General features: G+C 41.4%; 2 protein-coding genes across 3 annotated transcripts; one reads left to right on the forward strand and one right to left on the reverse strand.

Moving 5' to 3' along the window:
* Window positions 1-44: 44 nt before the first annotated feature.
* Window positions 45-12,554, reverse strand: GLT8D1 (glycosyltransferase 8 domain containing 1). 2 transcript variants are annotated; one of them, XM_019724315.2, is made up of 10 exons: window positions 12,457-12,554; window positions 8,272-8,325; window positions 8,088-8,186; window positions 4,189-4,402; window positions 2,666-2,783; window positions 2,366-2,450; window positions 2,099-2,211; window positions 953-1,119; window positions 718-830; window positions 45-554 (listed from the first exon to the last, which is right to left on the reverse strand). In XM_019724315.2, the coding sequence occupies exons 2-10, from the start codon at window positions 8,285-8,287 to the stop codon at window positions 364-366; spliced, it is 1,116 nt and encodes a 371-aa protein (XP_019579874.1). In that variant the 5' UTR covers window positions 8,288-8,325; window positions 12,457-12,554; the 3' UTR covers window positions 45-363. The 2 variants fall into 2 exon arrangements, with proteins under 2 accessions (XP_019579874.1, XP_019579873.1); XM_019724314.2 differs by lacking the exon at window positions 12,457-12,554 and adding an exon at window positions 12,007-12,315.
* Window positions 12,524-14,331, forward strand: SPCS1 (signal peptidase complex subunit 1). The gene is made up of 4 exons (XM_019724115.2): window positions 12,524-12,755; window positions 13,125-13,184; window positions 13,271-13,357; window positions 13,846-14,331. Exons 1-4 carry the CDS (start codon window positions 12,720-12,722, stop codon window positions 13,969-13,971), a joined length of 309 nt encoding a protein of 102 aa, XP_019579674.2. The 5' UTR covers window positions 12,524-12,719; the 3' UTR covers window positions 13,972-14,331.
* The last annotated feature ends 2,366 nt before the right edge of the window (window positions 14,332-16,697 follow it).

Here is a 16,697-nt window from a genome sequence, read left to right on the forward strand (position 1 = left end):
ATTCCATAAAAGACAACCCATCTCTTAAACAAAAAACCAGATACTTGTTGAAAAATGTAGGTTTCATTTTATTTATAGATGGGGCCACAGGTTACAAAATTAAAACCAAGCAGCAGTATTGAACTGGCTGTACTAGCCGTATCAGTCCATTCACCTCTGGTCATTGAGCACTGTAGTAAGCAAACACTTGGTAAGGCAGATGGGGACACGTACAGTCTATCTGAGAAGCTGGCTGCCAGACAGTGCAGTTTGACATCTTTACCCAGCTGCAATGTCCCTTTTTCCATGAGTTCATAACTGTTGCTTTCCACACATACTATCTTGCAGGGTTTCCTGAGAAATGCTTGTAGTATAAATTACATTTTACTTTATATTTGAGATTTCCATATGTCTTCGGATTAGGCTGAATTTGCCTGTTGGGTCTGGAATATACCATTTTTCCCAGACATCAGTATATGAAGCAGTTCTTCCCCATGGCTTAAAATGTCCATTCCAATGGAGTAGCTTAGCAGCTTTTACAAACTGGGGTGAATATCGTTTCCCAGCACTGGAGCCTTATGTGGAGAGAAAAAGAGCCAAATGATTGTATTAGAAGATAATGCCACATCGAACTGGAGAGAACTTAAGGGAAACTGGATGTATTCCATCCCTGATGATAGTCCCTTAGATAATTCTTTATTAACTTAGGCCTTTGGTTAATTAATTATTTCTACTTACCAAGGTGGCGGACATTCCACATAGGGTCAATGGTGGAATGCTGTTGATAAAATACGATCAGCAGAGGAGGTGTTGTGATGCTCCCAGCCAGTGTTCTGCTATACAGTCCCTCTCTTGGTGGGCAGATAACAAATGTAAGCTGTTAGTGAAGAATCCTAATTCCTATTGAAATAGTCTCTTGTATTTCAGGTTTGAAATACAAGAGTTTTCACAGCTAGGGCAGTTTTATACTTACTTTACATTGAGTTTCATCCATTTTTCCAGCTGGTTAGTTATATTCTGTCTTTTCCATTCTGTCAAGTTTGCCACGAAAACTCCAGGATTAAATGAGCAGGTGCTGGCTTTCATGGAAAGCTTACGAATTCTTTCCTTTTTATAGTCAAGATATCCAATGTAATTGTACTAAAAACACAAGTGGGAGATTATTTTATATATATATAAAATCACTGCTTCAAACAATTGATACATAGAGCCACGCACTGCTTAATGACAGGAATATGTTCTGAGAAATGAATCGTTAGGCGATTTTATTGTTACACGGTATGAACATTATAGAGTGTACGTACACAAACCTGGATGGTATAGCTTACTACACACCTAGGCTATATGTATAGCTTATTGCTCCCAGTCTATAAGTCTGTACGGCATATTGTACAAAACACAAGATTAAATCAAGTACAAGAGACAATGAAAATCAAGAGACCCAGTAAGCATGATGTGTATGAGGTTGCTGCAGGTATGAAGATACTGTGTTAACAGCAAATTTTTTATAAGACAGTACACTAATGATAAATAGTAAATACATAAACCAGTAAGTCATTTACTATGAAGTTATGTACTGTACATTAATTGTATGTGCTATACTTTTATACAACTGGCAGCACAGTAGGCTTATAGTAGCATCACCACGAACATGAGTGATGAATGCATTGCATGTCGATGTTAAGACAGCTACTTGGTCACTAAGCAATAGGAATTTTCAGCTCCATTATAATCTTACGGGACCACAGTTGTACATGTGAAACATCCTGATGTAGCATATAGCTGTAATTTGAAAGCCAGTAAAAAAAATACTGCTTATTAACCTGAATTTTCAGATTATTAGCAAAGGGCTCTACAGAAAGCAAGTGAAAGTGACATTTTGGATTCCAAGTTAGGCAGACTAGGAAACTAAACATTAAGCCAAATGTTCAAGGTGAATTAGGTCATCGAGTTCCATGAACTGATCTATAGGAAAGCAGGCGAGTTTTAGAATGAAATAATTGGGGGAATATGAAATGCATCAAAAAAGATGAGTTCCCTGATTTTGCTGCCTTTCCCCATTAACCTGCTTTATAGGTAGAGGAGTATCTATCTACAAGGGGTCTAATAAGTAATTTACCTGGTTCCCTGCTCCACGGATGACAACTTTAGTAGAGGTTGAATCACAATCTTCTGAAAATGCAGCTGCATGTCCTGGCTTCAGTGGTGTATTGTAGAGGGCAAGAATATCACCTGAAATGGATGAGGTGTTAAGATTTACACTTTGAGTTGCCTCACAATTGCCTATTCCACTTCCTAGGACAACCTTTTATAGGATACCATAAATAAGACAACCACTACAGCCCACTCTGGACAGAGAACACCAATAGGTGACATTCTTTGGTACCTTGTACAATTACATCATCATCCATATATATGGCCTTCTTTGCGCTGGGAACCAGAATTGGCAAGTAGAACCTTGCAAAGGTTAACTGGGAAATAAAAAGGAAAGAGGCATTAGCATAGAATTTATCAGTGGCTGTGCTTTTATTTACTAGGAACTCCAGAATGCTCTACCCATGCAGGAGAAGACAGCCAAAGTTCTCAGAACTGCCCAGGCTTGGTCCCAGGCACTACTTGCAGTTACCCAGTTATGCCAATCTTTTCCTAATTCTCCCATACGCAAACAAAGATGCATGGAACTCACTGGTTTTACGGATTCCCCCTGGTCAGGATCCTCCTTTACTTTCCCTTCCAAAAGCTTAGAGTCAAAAATCACAATTTTGTACCTGATGCTTTTCAGGGTATTGCTGCTGAGCCAGGACCTGATGAAAATAAAGCACCAAATTTCAATTTTAAATAATCATGTACCAAAACCACAGCCTTATCTTTGTGCCTTCCAATGAGAGCACATTGTAAGAGAAACCAAACAGGTGTCCCAGCCTATTCACTTCTCTGAGCCTTGGTTTCCTCATCTGAAGTGAGAGTATTCCCACCAAAGTCCTTCCCTGAACCAAAACTTTATGGTAATGGTTACTATTCCCACCAGGCTCACATCTCTGACACTAAAACTGCTGTAGAAGAACTCACTATGGAACTGAGAACACCCCATCAGCACATGGACCTTTCAACTCCTGTCCCTACAAATACATGGTTGAAGAAAATGAGTCAAAGTATGATGGCAGTGAAAGCTACTTATCAACAAAGCTGGTAATCGGTCTATTAATCTACAGACTCATTAATTCACGGTGATGACTAATTCCTCCACCTGAGTCTAAGGAACTGCCTGTAAGAAAAGTCAGTGTTCCTAAATAAGTACTGCACATTTTTCCTAGGTACATTTCAATTCAGCATTTTGTGGATATGTTATTTGTGTAGTCTATTTTAATGCAATATTTGTTTCTACATTAAATGATGGCTTCTGAGTTTTTAAAATATGGAAAAATAATTCACAACTTTCACAAACTAAACATGAACCATGGAAAAAGCCACAAGGGCAGAAATGTTTTAGAACTTTGACAACTATTAAGCTGCTAGACAAGACAGTTCTTGGAATAAACTTCGTAAACCTTAACTCAAAGCATTTTTAAAACATGGATGAGACAGTCCATCAGATTGGGTTTCTGTTATTAATCACAACAATTATAATAGGAAGGACCATTCACTGAGCATGATTATGTGCTAGGTGTTCTTTATATATATTTTCCCATTTACTTGACACAACAATCCTCGAAGTTGGATATTCCCCGCCCCCCCCCCCCCCACATTTATAGATGAGGAAACAGGCTCCAAAGGGTTAGTTCCCCTATCACTCTGCACCAGATTTTGTATCTGTCTATGCTCACTTCACCACACTACCTTGCCATTGCTCCCACATTCCTTCCCACTTTAGACCAGAGCTACTCAGAGCATGTTCATGAAATAAGGAACTTATAACAGGATGTAAATCAACATATTGCTTCTTTCATTGAGAAAATCTTATTACAAAAAAACAAAAAACAAAACAAAAAAAACCCAGCTTGAGTTAACATTGTACACAGTTGATTTACATCCTGGCACAAATTCCTTATTTCCACTATCATGGGGACAAGCTTATGATATAATCACATGGAAAAACATGTCATACATGCAGTTTATATGTGGTATGTGGTATAATCTCAATTGTTTAGAAAAAATATATACTTATAGAGCATCCTCTAGAAGCAGAATCATCAGGCAAGCAGAGCTCACCGGAGATGGTCCGCTGTACCATTGAGCGTAACAATGTAGAAAATCACATTGGAGCGAGTGTTGTGCTGAATGCTGTTTATGGCTGCAATAGTCCCACCAAGCCTATCTTCAGATGCAGCAATGACCACAGAAATCTCCTCTTGTCTCCCATCTACTGCATGTTGGGGCGCATTTGGAACAAAGTCAATGGGCTGAAGCCCAACAACTCCTGAATCTGAAAAGAACATACACAAGGAAGGTACTGGATTACAAACAAAATCTCATGAGGTTTTGACATAGAGCCCAAGACATATAAAGAGGTAAGGTGAGGATTATGATGCTTATTTACCTCATTCTTCTCCATTACAATATGAAGCATACAGCCTAGAAATTGGGTTTTCCTATATGTAACCAAGCTTTTGGAAAAGCACCAGCATTAAAAAAAACAAAACAATAGGTTGACAAAAATCTGATACACTGCTGGTAGGTATAGAATCTTTCTGGAATGTATTTTGCAATTTGTATTAAGCCTTAAACAGGTACATGGCCTCTGACCCGATAATTCCTCTTGTCTCTGTTAAGGACAAAATCTGAGAGGTAATCAAAGCCACAATTTTATTTACAATTGTGAATAGACTGAAAGAGAAGTTTTTCAAGCCATGATTCATAGACATGAAATCAATTTAGTGGGTCATGATCAGAATTTGAGTAGAAAAAGTTTCAGAATTAAAACACTGAAATTAGAAAAGAAAATATCAGAGCGTATCATACAGCCAACTGCACATATTTTGTAAACCTTCCTTTCTGTCTCTTATAATACATTCATTGAACACTGAGCACCTACTATGGGCCAGACAATATCTAGGCACTGAGATTATAGCCATGAATAAAACAGACAAAATTCTATTTCTTACTGTGGGGTTGCCATAAAAAAAGTCTGAAAGTCACTGTACCAAGACTTTTCCCTGTGGAAACAAGTAAATTATGTGGCATTAATATTACATATGGAGACTTTCTACTGCCATGGTGACATACTTAGGAAATAATCACGTGGAAAAACGTGTAGAACTTTTATATATTATATAGTATAATTTCAACTGTATAGAAAAAATATAGAGAAAAAAACTGGAATGTACTAAGCCAAAATTTTAATAATAGGTATCTCTAGACAATGACTATTTATTCGATTAATATTTACTGAGCACCTCCTATATACCAGCCATTATCCATAGAAACGGAAGATGAAGCAGTAAACAAACTGCCCTACTAATAGAGCTTAAATGTTTTCATTTTTATAAATGTTCCCACCAGGAGTAGGCATTATTTTACATATACATACGAGATCTGACAATTAAGTTCGCGAACTCATCCTAGAAAAAGCGCTATATATCTCATTGCTGAATATCACCACGGTCACCTTCGAAGTACTCCCCTTGGGAAGCTATGCACCGATGCCAGTGCCTAGTCCACCCTTCAAAGCAATTCCGGAACTCTTTTTCTGGAGTGGCCATCAGAGCTGTTGTCGTACTACCCTTGATATCCTGAATGTCATCAAAATGTCTTCCTTTCAATATTTCCTTTATCTTCCAGTAAAGAAAGTCATTCGAGGCCAGATCAGGTGAGTAAGGAGGGTGTTCCAATACAGTTATTTATTTACTGCCTAAAAATTCCCTCACAGACAGTGCTGTGTGAGCTGGTGCATTGTCGTGATGCAAGAGCTATATATTGTTGGCAACAAGTTCGAGTCGTCTAACTTTTCCCCGCAGCCTTTTCAGCACTTTCAAATAGCAAACTTGGTTAACTATTTGTCCAGTTGGTACAAATTCATAATGAATAATCCCTTTGATATCAAAAACGGTTGGCAACATTGTTTTGACTCTTGATTTGGACTGATGGAAATGTTTTGGTGATGGAGAATTGTCTGACTTCCACTGTGTACTTTGATGCTTTGTTTCAGGGTCGTATTGGTGCACCCATGTTTCATGACAAGTGATAACACAGCCCAAAACATCCTCTTGCCTCTCCAAAAGGTCTTAGCAACCTTTGACTCTCCTTTGCTTTTGTTCATCAGTGAGCTCCTTCAGGACCATTTTTGCGCACACCTTTCTCATGACAAGATTTTCAGTGAAGATTTTCCTGTTTCTCTATTGATGTTTACTTGGTCTGCTATGCTTCTCACAGTCGGCCAACGATTCTGACGCATAATTTGACAAATTTTTGCAATGTTTTCATCAGTTCTGCTTGTTAGTGGCCGCTCTGACCTCTCTTCATCACTGACGCATTCTCTCCCCTCAGAAAAACGTTTAATCCATTTGTACACTGCCGTTTTCTTCATGGCATTATCCCCATAAACTTGGACTAACATATCCCTGATTTCACTTTCACTCTTGCCAAGTTTAAGAAGAAATTTAATGTTTATGTGTTGCTCTTATTGAAGTTCAGACATTCTTGCAACGGAACACAAAAACATGCAACAATGAACCCCACTCAGCAAGACACCGCCACATGTTGACACGAACACAGCTGTGAGACACTGACTTACCAAGGTTATGAAACCTTACCGAGCAGTTTGTACAGTGCTGCCAATGTAAGTGCACAGTGGCAAGTTCACGAACTTACTTGTCAGACCCGTATGTATATGTATAAATACACACATGTACAAGGTCTGACAATTAAGTTTGCGAACTTATTGCAACGATGTTGCTAACCTTTTTTGATTTCAGAGGGATTATTCATTATGAATTTGTACCAAATGGATAGTTAACCAAGTTTACTATTTGGAAGTGCTGAAAAAGCTGCATGAAAAAGTTAGACGACCTGAACTTTCCGCCAACAATGCATGGCTCTTGCATCAAGACAATGCACCAGCTCACAAGGCACTGTCTGTGACGGAGTTTTTAGGCAGTAAACAAATAACTATATTGGAACACCCTCCCTACTCACCTGATCTGGCCCCCAATGACTTCCTTCTTTACTGGAAGATAAAGGAAATATTGAAAGGAAGATATTTTGATGACATTCGGGACATCAAGGGAAATACAATGACTGCTCTGATGGCCACTGCAGAAAAAGAGTTCCAGAATTGCTTTGAAGGGTGGATTAGGCGCTGGCATCAGTGCATAGCTTCCCAAGAGGAGTACTTCAAAGGTGACCGTGGTGATATTCAGCAATGAGGTATGTAGCGCTTTTTCTAGGATGAGTTCACAAACTTAATTGTCAGACCATTATAAAACATGCTATCAGAGTACTCAGTGAAAGTTAGGGGAAAGCTATTAGTCTTTTCTTGCTCTGGTCAACTACGATGGGTGGCAATCCAAAAATGAGTTTTGACAAATATTCTGAAGCCTCAAATATCACTCATTAACAAGGCAGAACAGTATGAACAAATAATTTTAAATAACTGCCAATGGAATTATATAATAAAGTGATTTAAAAAAAATTGTTGACAAGGTTTTATGGTTTTGTTTTACTACTAGAGACCTGCTGATAACAGTTCCACAGGTTACAGGAAAATACAAGGTGAAGGAAAGTAACCAGACTGACCCTCTAGTGAACACAGCAGACATCAAACACCAGTGACACTCAACTGTCCCCACCTTCTGAAGCCCAGCTCTGCTGAAATGTAAGCAGATAGCAGCATCCCACAGAGGCTCCTCTAAGGTCTCTAATTGGTAGTAGTGAGATCTTCGGTCAGATCAAACCCTTAGCAAACAACTGCACAGCAGGGAGAAGAGGTGGAGATGGAGGACTAAAGAGCACAGGAAGTACCACCATGCCTTGTCCGAGAATCTTTCATAGCTTTTGTAAGGGCAAAAAGGAAGCTTTCTTTTCCTTTAACCTAGTGATGTAACTTAGGATGTGGGACACAGGGAACTCCAGGTCCTCAATAGATGCGAGGGCATCAGTAAGGGTTTCCATACCTGAAACCTCATTTCTTAGCAAACTGCTCAGGCCGAGGAAGTTATGGTGTAAAACCAGTAAGAAGAGAGCCACAGCCAGGGCCAGGATGACGAGGTTCACTGAAACAGAGGGGAGAAGCCTGCGTTACACTTCTGCACCTTTCGAGCAGGAATAAAAACAACGTAACTTGTAGAAAGAGCATACCTTTACGGAATGACATCTTTTTCTTCTGTCTTACATAAATATTAGTTATTCACCCTACAAAACAAAAACAAGCCCCCAACGTCAGTAGGCACATGAGAATGACCATCAAAATGCCTAACACTTTTATTCAGGTAGAACCAAGAAATGCATACTTTCTCCCAGAAACTCATTTTGAATGAACAATTTCCAAGAAACCAATTTGGGATCTGAATTTTTTTATGGTAGCAATAATAAAATACTTCTAAATAACTTGGAAAAATAGATAGCCTTGTATATTAAACGTCATTAGATGAAAAGCAAAAGAAATTCTCCCAAGAGGAAGGAATACGTGGAAATGTTTTCTGAATTTCTACTTAAAATTCCTTGTTAGACAAGGACTCAGTCGTTTATAATCAAGTAACCCGAGGTCAGCTTCACTGGTACCAAACATCCCTGTTCTGAGTTGTATCCCATTCACCATTAGTTGGAATTAAAGGGGGAGGGGGGGAAGAATATTTTCCACATTCATTTAAAACTATAGCAGGAAAAAAAAACTATAGCAGAGAAACACAATTACAAAAATTTACAAAATCCAATCTTGTTATCAAAAGTTTAGAGTGCTGTTCTCAAAAAATTATAATCTGCTAAGAAAAAAAAAGAAAGAAAGCTTCTTTCCAGGGAGGGTTTCATCTCTATTGGTTAATTACCCATCTCTTAAGAAAGTCACGTCTAATACTGTCACTCTGCCTGTGGCTTATGCTCCCCAGCTCATCTGATACCTTCACTTTCCAAACAAATAATTCAATGGAAACAAAATTGTAGGTAGAACTAAATTAAACGATTAGATTTCTCTAACAACCTCTGGGGAATGTTTCCTTAAAAACAGATTTTAAACAACCATAATATTGTGATCCTACATTCGAGACATTTATCCTTTTCTGCTTCATCTTCTTCCATGGGAGTACCAAACACAAAAGGCTATTAATTTTACAAAGCATTTTCAAATACAGCATATTTTTAAAATCAAAGTAACTTTGAATTAATTTCATCTTAAGTAAAGTGTCTGCATATCAGGCACTTGATTTCTCAAGGCCTTTGAAAAGAGGAGAAATACATCACAGGCAAGATTACAAATTTGGGAGAAAATAATTCAGACTACCAAAGAACAACAAAATATTCTCCTTCTCTTTCTCTTTTTCTCTCTCTCTCCCTCTCTCTGCCCCCGGACCCCTTTTCCTTCTAAAGCAGTATACATAAAGCACATTATACCAGTGAACTTCCTGTCTAAAGAATACACATCACTATATAATCTAAGCCATGTGCTTCTATCACATTGTGGTCTGAGCCTTACCAATAGAAGCTAGAAGACTGGGAGCTGCTCAGACAAAGCTCTAACATCTGCCTGCTTGGAGCCAACTTCCAGTGAGACTGGAGAAAACCATCTCAGTCAAATAAATCTCATTTAGTTAATGGTACAATGGACAGAGTTTTAGTTCAACAATGTCCAGTTACTTACAGGTAGTACATGCATCTAGAGGCACTTGTATTTGTGCTATTCTGTTTAGCTAGACACAAGAAAAACACACAATCCAAGCAGGTGTTTGATGTACGTACTTCAGTAGATTAGCATGGCAGAAACCACTTGTTCCTAAAACTCTTCCAGTCATCTATATGCAAATGTCAGTTATTATGGAGTATGTCTGAACCACAGCTCCTTTCCTTGCGCTATTCCTGGTAATGGACTCGTTGATTTGCTTAGAATTTGCAAAACAAAATTGCATGTAGACCCTGGGATATCTAATAGTGACTTATACTTTTAGAGTATAAGAGTACACAACAGTGTACAATTTGATCAGCAATATTCAAATTGTTCACTATGAAAATTAGTATTTTTTATTTAGAAACTTTAAAAGCTTCACCTTCCCAATTCACTCACAAAACCCATTCACACATTCATCCAGGGCAGGTATACCTAGAAACATGGGTGAAGAAACCCTCGGGGGAAAGACTTTTTTTTTAACTTGTTAACTGCATTAGTTCCCACATTCTCAGAAGCTGTACTCACCTTTTCTGCTTTTCCCCATTACTGTGTACATGAAAGGCCATTCCACTGATGCTTTGCAACCTATCCTATAATTGTTTCCTTGGGGCACCATCAGCACTCTCCCTGTGCTGGATCACACCCATCAGCATATTATCATGCTCCAGTAACTTCCAGTTAACTTAAAAAAGACACTACTCCCCCACCCCAGTTGACGCACAAATCTATTTCTCTGCATCCCCTCTAAAAGCTTGAAGGATTTAACTCTCTAGCTCCACTTCCTCTCGTTCTCTTTAGCCTCCAACCAGACTTCTGTCCCTATTGCTCCATTCAAACTGGTCTTGTCGAAGTCACCAAATACCAAGGTCATTTTTCTGTCCTCCTCTTATCCACCCCTCAGAGGCCATCATGGAAGTTCACCATTCCCCCTCTTCATGAAATCATCTTATTTGTTTCATTTCTTCTCTGATTAGTATGTCAGCTCTATGAGAACAATGACCTCAATGTAAGTGTTTACGGATGTATCTATCCTCTTTACCTAAAACCAATGGTAGTAGGCATGTGACATTTGTTGAATGATCTTGTCAGCTCAGAAAAGAGAACACAATCTTTGATGATAATCATGAAAACAAATTTCTACATGAGGGTATGGATTCCAATGGAGAGCTTTCTCAAATGGAGCCTGACAGGCAATTTCCTTTTCCCATCATCTCTTCATAGCTCAAATACCGTAAAGTCTCTATAACTGCCACTCTGTTAAGTACATTCAGAGGACTAACACAGTGGGGACATGTCTGTTTCTACATTCAAAAAAATACGTTTAGTATCTTCCAGTCTGAAGGTGGAAAGGCACTAAGGATATTCATCCACTCTCTCCTACCTCTTCACCTGACTAGCTCCTACTTGGCTTTCAAGAGAAGGGAGCCTCCCCCCAAAACCTACCTTCAACTGCACCTCCCCTGATTTCCCACATCTCTGGGACTTCTATCTCTGAGTAAATCCAGCTGTCATACACCTCTGGGGTTATGTGGCTGTCTCCCTTGACACACTCTGGGCTCTAGGAAGGCAAAAGCCTGGTGTTGGTGACAACCCTATCCTCGGCCCACTGCCTGGCACAAAAAAGGATGCCGTGAATGTTTGCCAACTGCATGAATGAGGGTGGCAGCCACACACCAACCTGCCCTGGAAGTGCCTAGAATCCCACCGTCTGTGACCATTACGTTCAACACAGCATAGAGACTAGAGAGCCAGCTGGGACGCACAGGCCCGGGCTCCCCAAAACGGTTTCTCTCCGAAACATGGGCAACCTCGCTTAGCTCAGAGTAACGCGGGTGGGGTTGGGGGGAAACGAAGTGTTTCAGACAGACACCGGCCTTGAGAAAGAGGCAGAGCGAACCCTTGGCTGGGCTCTACCGGCAGGGCCCACTGAAGCCGGCGAACATGCTGGTAGGCCAACTGGAGACTCCGGGGTGGGAGCTCTTTCCAAACGGATGCAAGGAACGGTCAAGAACCGGGTCCCCTCTCCGAGGGGCTTCCCTTTCTTTTGAGGATAGGCTTGGGGTAATTCCCTGTAAATTCTAGGGGTCAATAGGACCCCGTTACGCTTAGGGGTGATAGGGAGTGTGACGTTCCGAGGCTTCCCCCCAGGCCGAGAGACTATGGGTTTGGGTTCGGGCAAGCGGTTAGCCTCGGACGCTCCCTACGGCCGCCCTTACCTGCAGCGGGAGGAGGAGGAGGAGGAGGAAGAAGAGGAGGAGGAGCCGCCGCCTGCGCCCCGTCCCACCCCGCCAGCTCAGCTCCCACGCCGCAGGGCCCGGGGCCCAGTCCGCCGCCGGGCCGCCCGCGTTCCCTGTACTCCGGACCGAACCCGCTCACCCGCTAGCTCCCAGGCGGCCGTTCAGGCCCGCAAACCCAAGCCCGCCCGCAGAACCGACAGCAAGAGCATCAAGCCAAGCAGGCGCCGCGGGGCAGCCCCACTGCTGGGGCCCTCGCCGAGATAAGCCCGTCGCCATGGAGACGGGGCGCGCGCAGGCGGCCGTTAGGCCGCAGAGGCTCAGTCCAGGACAGTTTGGGGGGCCGGGGCCGCGGCTCCCAGCACCCAACAGCACCGACGGCGAACCCTTCACGGGTACGCGATGCCTCGACTCGGCCGCCACGGTCATCACCTCAGCCATCGCGGGCAGTGCGGCGGCCTCCAGCCGGCTCCGACAGCGCAGGGCGGCTAGCCAAGGCGCGGGGCGGGGCTTCGGGCCGCCCGGGTCTGTTTGAGACTTCCGCTTCCGGGGCTGCGGCCATCGCACTGCCGGGCTCGGCGGGCACTTGTGGCTGTACCCGGCACAAGACCTCATCCCCCACGGTCCCTGAGTCGCGGCCGCCCTCGCTTCGCTGTCCCCTTCCAGCACTCCGCTGCCCGCCTCCTCGGCTAGTCATGCTGCAGCAACTGAGCTCGCTGCCCACACAAATGGTGAGGGTGCGGCCCACCTCGGCCCCAAGGTCCTCGCACGCTCCTCGCCAGTCTGGCAGCTTCGCAGCTCTGGTCCGAGACCCACCCGCTGCATCGCTGTTCCTGGCCGGGACGGCTACCTTACACTCTCTTCCCCGAATCGTGCTTCCTGGGTTCCCTCCTTTCTTCCTCCGCGGGGATATCCCTGTCCGTGCTTCGTTAAGAGTGCTTCAGTTCCCCCGGGAAACCCAGCATTTCATTCCTTGCCAAGTCCCTGGGGGAGTCCGTGATGCTGGGGACGCCCTGTGCTAAAGCTGTGAGGCCAAAGCAGGAATTGTATAACATCTCTTCGGTGGTAGAACCAATTCCTGCTTTGCTCTTCACCTCTAGGATTACAAGGGCCAGAAGCTAGCTGAACAGATGTTTCAGGGAATTATTCTTTTCTCAGCAGTAAGTATTGGTTTTGCATAACGTTTTCTTTTGTTCTTCTCCCCCCAACCCCCAGTCTGACTGTATTCAATATATTTTGTCTCTAGATAGTTGGATTTATCTATGGGTACGTGGCGGAACAGTTCGGGTGGACTGTCTATATAGTTATGGCTGGATTTGCTTTTTCGTGTTTGGTAAGAAATTTGTGGGGGCCTGGATGTTAGTGACAACTTGGGTTTTCTGAATTGGGTTGGTTTGGGCGGACCTATTAGTGAGAACCGGCACCAACTTTTCCCTCATCCTTTTCCATCGACGTTTCCCGTTGCTATCAATGGAAAACTAGAATGCCAAATAGTGTCAGATGAGGGACCGAAGCTGCATAAAAGGATACAGCTCATTTATTTTGGCAGCTGCTTCAAGCAATAATCTTAAAGTCAAAGCTAGCAGGAATTTCTACGGTCTTCACATTGCTCCCTCCTCACCTTTCTTTTAGCTCTTAGAACCATTTGTATAAAGGGTGAAGCATGTTCCCATCACTCAAAGTATTTGCAGAGGAGAGGGCACAGTTTTCATAGGAATGTCAGTTTTGTTGTTTTTATCTTTAGGAGTCATTTGTGAACTGGGCATTATAGAATGCTCTTCAATGACTATTAATTGATGCATTTTCTGTGTTCTGGCCCAGCTGACACTTCCTCCATGGCCCATTTATCGTCGGCACCCCCTCAAGTGGTTACCTGTTCAAGACTCAGGCACAGAAGACAAGAAACCAGGGGAAAGAAGAATTAAGAGGCATGCTAAAAATAATTGATTGGGGTTTTCATAATTCAGGTTTACTCTTGCACCTGCTTTTGTTTCGTGTGAGATGAGCTAAATATTTACACCCAAAACATGAGCTAAAACCACCTATGCTCTTACGGTACAGCTGTGTGTAGATTTTGTTCTCTTCATATTTCACTTCTAACTCAGTTGGGCTTTCATTTATACATACTTTAGCTCTTTTCTTCATAATCTTCCTCTGAAATGGAGAACAGAAAACAAGTATGCAAAGTTTTTTTCAGGTCTATAAAAATAAGGAATATATGCCTCATAAAGCACAGTACAATTTAATTGTCAAAGTTTTATAATTATTAAATTGTTTTAATATTTTCAATTAAAACTCATAGTGCAAGTCTGTGGCTAAAGAGTCTTTTGTTCATTGTTCTGCAAGCAGAAATACTAGTAAAAGCCAGTGTTAGAAGTTTGTGGTTCTGAAAGGCAGCACCATTTCTATTTTCTGTAGTTCCAAGTTCCTAATATAATTCTTTCTTAACAACAGCAACCACTGAATGAAAAAATACACTGTTGTGAATTTGTGGTAAAGTAATATTTTAGTACCACTAACATAAGGCTGTTGTTAAGCAGAAAACAGTTAATTATATTTTACCTGAGGTGGACCAAAGTGAAAATTTGAGAAGCTGTAAATTTCTTTTAAATTTTCTAGAGGGCCGAAGAGAAAATATTCTAATGGTCTTGTGTGAGGGATGGGAGTGGGAGGATTATTACAGATAATATTCTGTTTCTCAATACCAGGGTATAGGACTTCCAAATTACGAGTTTAAAAAAAAAAGGAGTAAAGACCTTAATACAGCAAAAGTCAGGAAAGGTTTAACAAAATAAGTAAGAAAAATTAAGAAGGCAGAAATAAGACCAAGTATATCAATAAGTATAATAAATGTGATTTAAAAGTTAGGAGCGGGTCCAGCCCGGTGGCTCAGGTGGTTGGAGCTCCGTGCTCCTAACTCCAAAGGCTGCCAGTTCGATTTCCACATGGGCCAGTGGGCTCTCAACCACAAGGTTGCTGGTTCGACTCCCGCAAGGGATGGTGGGCAGCGCCCCCTTGCAACTAACAACGGCAACTGGACCTGGAGCTGAGCTGCGCCCTCCACAACTAACATTGAAAGAACAACAACTTAACTTGGAAAAAACCCTGGAAATACACACTGTTCCCCAATAAAGTCCTGTTCCCCTTCCCCAATAAAATCTTTTAAAAAAAATAAAAGAAGCTCCCAACTAGGGTTAAAAATTCAAATTACTTCATGTTCACAAATGATACCCAAAGGTCAAAAACAGGACAAGGATAATATGAGGCAGGTGCAAGCAGAAAGGAGGGATAATAGTGAAAATTATTAGTCAGATACTTAATATCAGAAAGCACTAAATGGGGGCAAAGAAGGGCATTTCATAGGTGCCAAGATGTCACTGTTGTGAATCATGCATTGAATAAGACACGAAATACGTAAAGCAAAGAATGTTAGCGATAGAAGTTTAGCAAAGCTACATTGGTAGGAGACCAACATTCTACCTTTCAGATTTTGACAGATCAAATGGACAGGCGATTGGTAACTGTGTTTCCCTGAAAATAAGACCTAGCCGGACCATCAGCTCTAATGCGTCTTTTGGAGCAAAAATTAATATAAGACCCAGTCTTACATAAGACTTGGTATAATATTATTATATGACCTGGACTTACATTAAAATAAGACCAGGTCTTAACATTTTTGCTCCAAAAGATACATTAGAGCTGATGGTCCGGCTAGGTCTTATTTTTGGGGAAACACGGTAAGAACTTTTGTACATGTTCCCTGTACAGGGGTACCTCGGTTTTCGAACGTCCCCGCTGACGAACATTTCGGTTTATGAACACCGTAAATTTTATGGATCTATGGTATCATTAAATTCATGCTAAATTTGCAATTTTAGGGGTTGATTTTAAAGGTTTGGAACGGATTAATCGATTTTGCGTTACTTTCTATGGGAAAACCCCGCCTCATTTTTCGAATGTTTCAGAACTCGAAACGGTCTTCTAGAATGGATTATGTTCAAAAACCGAGGTACCACTGTACTGGAATATTTTCCCTCAGATATATACGACTTGTTCATTCCTTTCAAATCTCTACCCAGATGCCACTATAATGAAACATTTCCTATACCCTATCAAAATAAAGTGGTATGCCCTATCATTCTATATCCATTTAGCATGCTTTATTTTTCATGACATTTAGTATATCTCACAGTAGGTATTTGTTAATTGTCCTCTGTAGAATGTAAGCTCCATGGGAACAGGCACTTTGTTTTGCTCACTGCTGTTTGCCCAGTACCTACAAAGTATGTGACGTATTGTAGGTGTTTAGTATTTACTGAGTGAACGATACAGAGCTGCACTGTCCAATATGGTGCTACTAGTCACATGTTTACTTATATTTAATTAAAATAAAAAAATTCGAGTTCCTCAAACTAGCCACATTTCAAGGGCTATGTATGACTGGTGGCTAATATATAAGAGTACAGATACAGAACATTTCCATCACAGAATCTATTGATCAGGTCATTAATAGGCTTGAATAATATTTAATAGACAAGTGATTCTGTGCATAACATAATTAACCTTTATTGAATGCCCATATTATTGGCTATTCCAATAATGGGTCATGTACTGAGCCACAGGGAAAAACAATTCTAAGAAACAGTTTGTGCAACAACACTGCAATGTCGCTG

The sequence above is a fragment of the Rhinolophus sinicus genome, chromosome 5, assembly GCF_057876585.1.
Source record: "Rhinolophus sinicus isolate RSI-liver-muscle chromosome 5, RSI-T2T, whole genome shotgun sequence".
NCBI classification, from domain to species: Eukaryota; Metazoa; Chordata; class Mammalia; order Chiroptera; family Rhinolophidae; genus Rhinolophus; species Rhinolophus sinicus.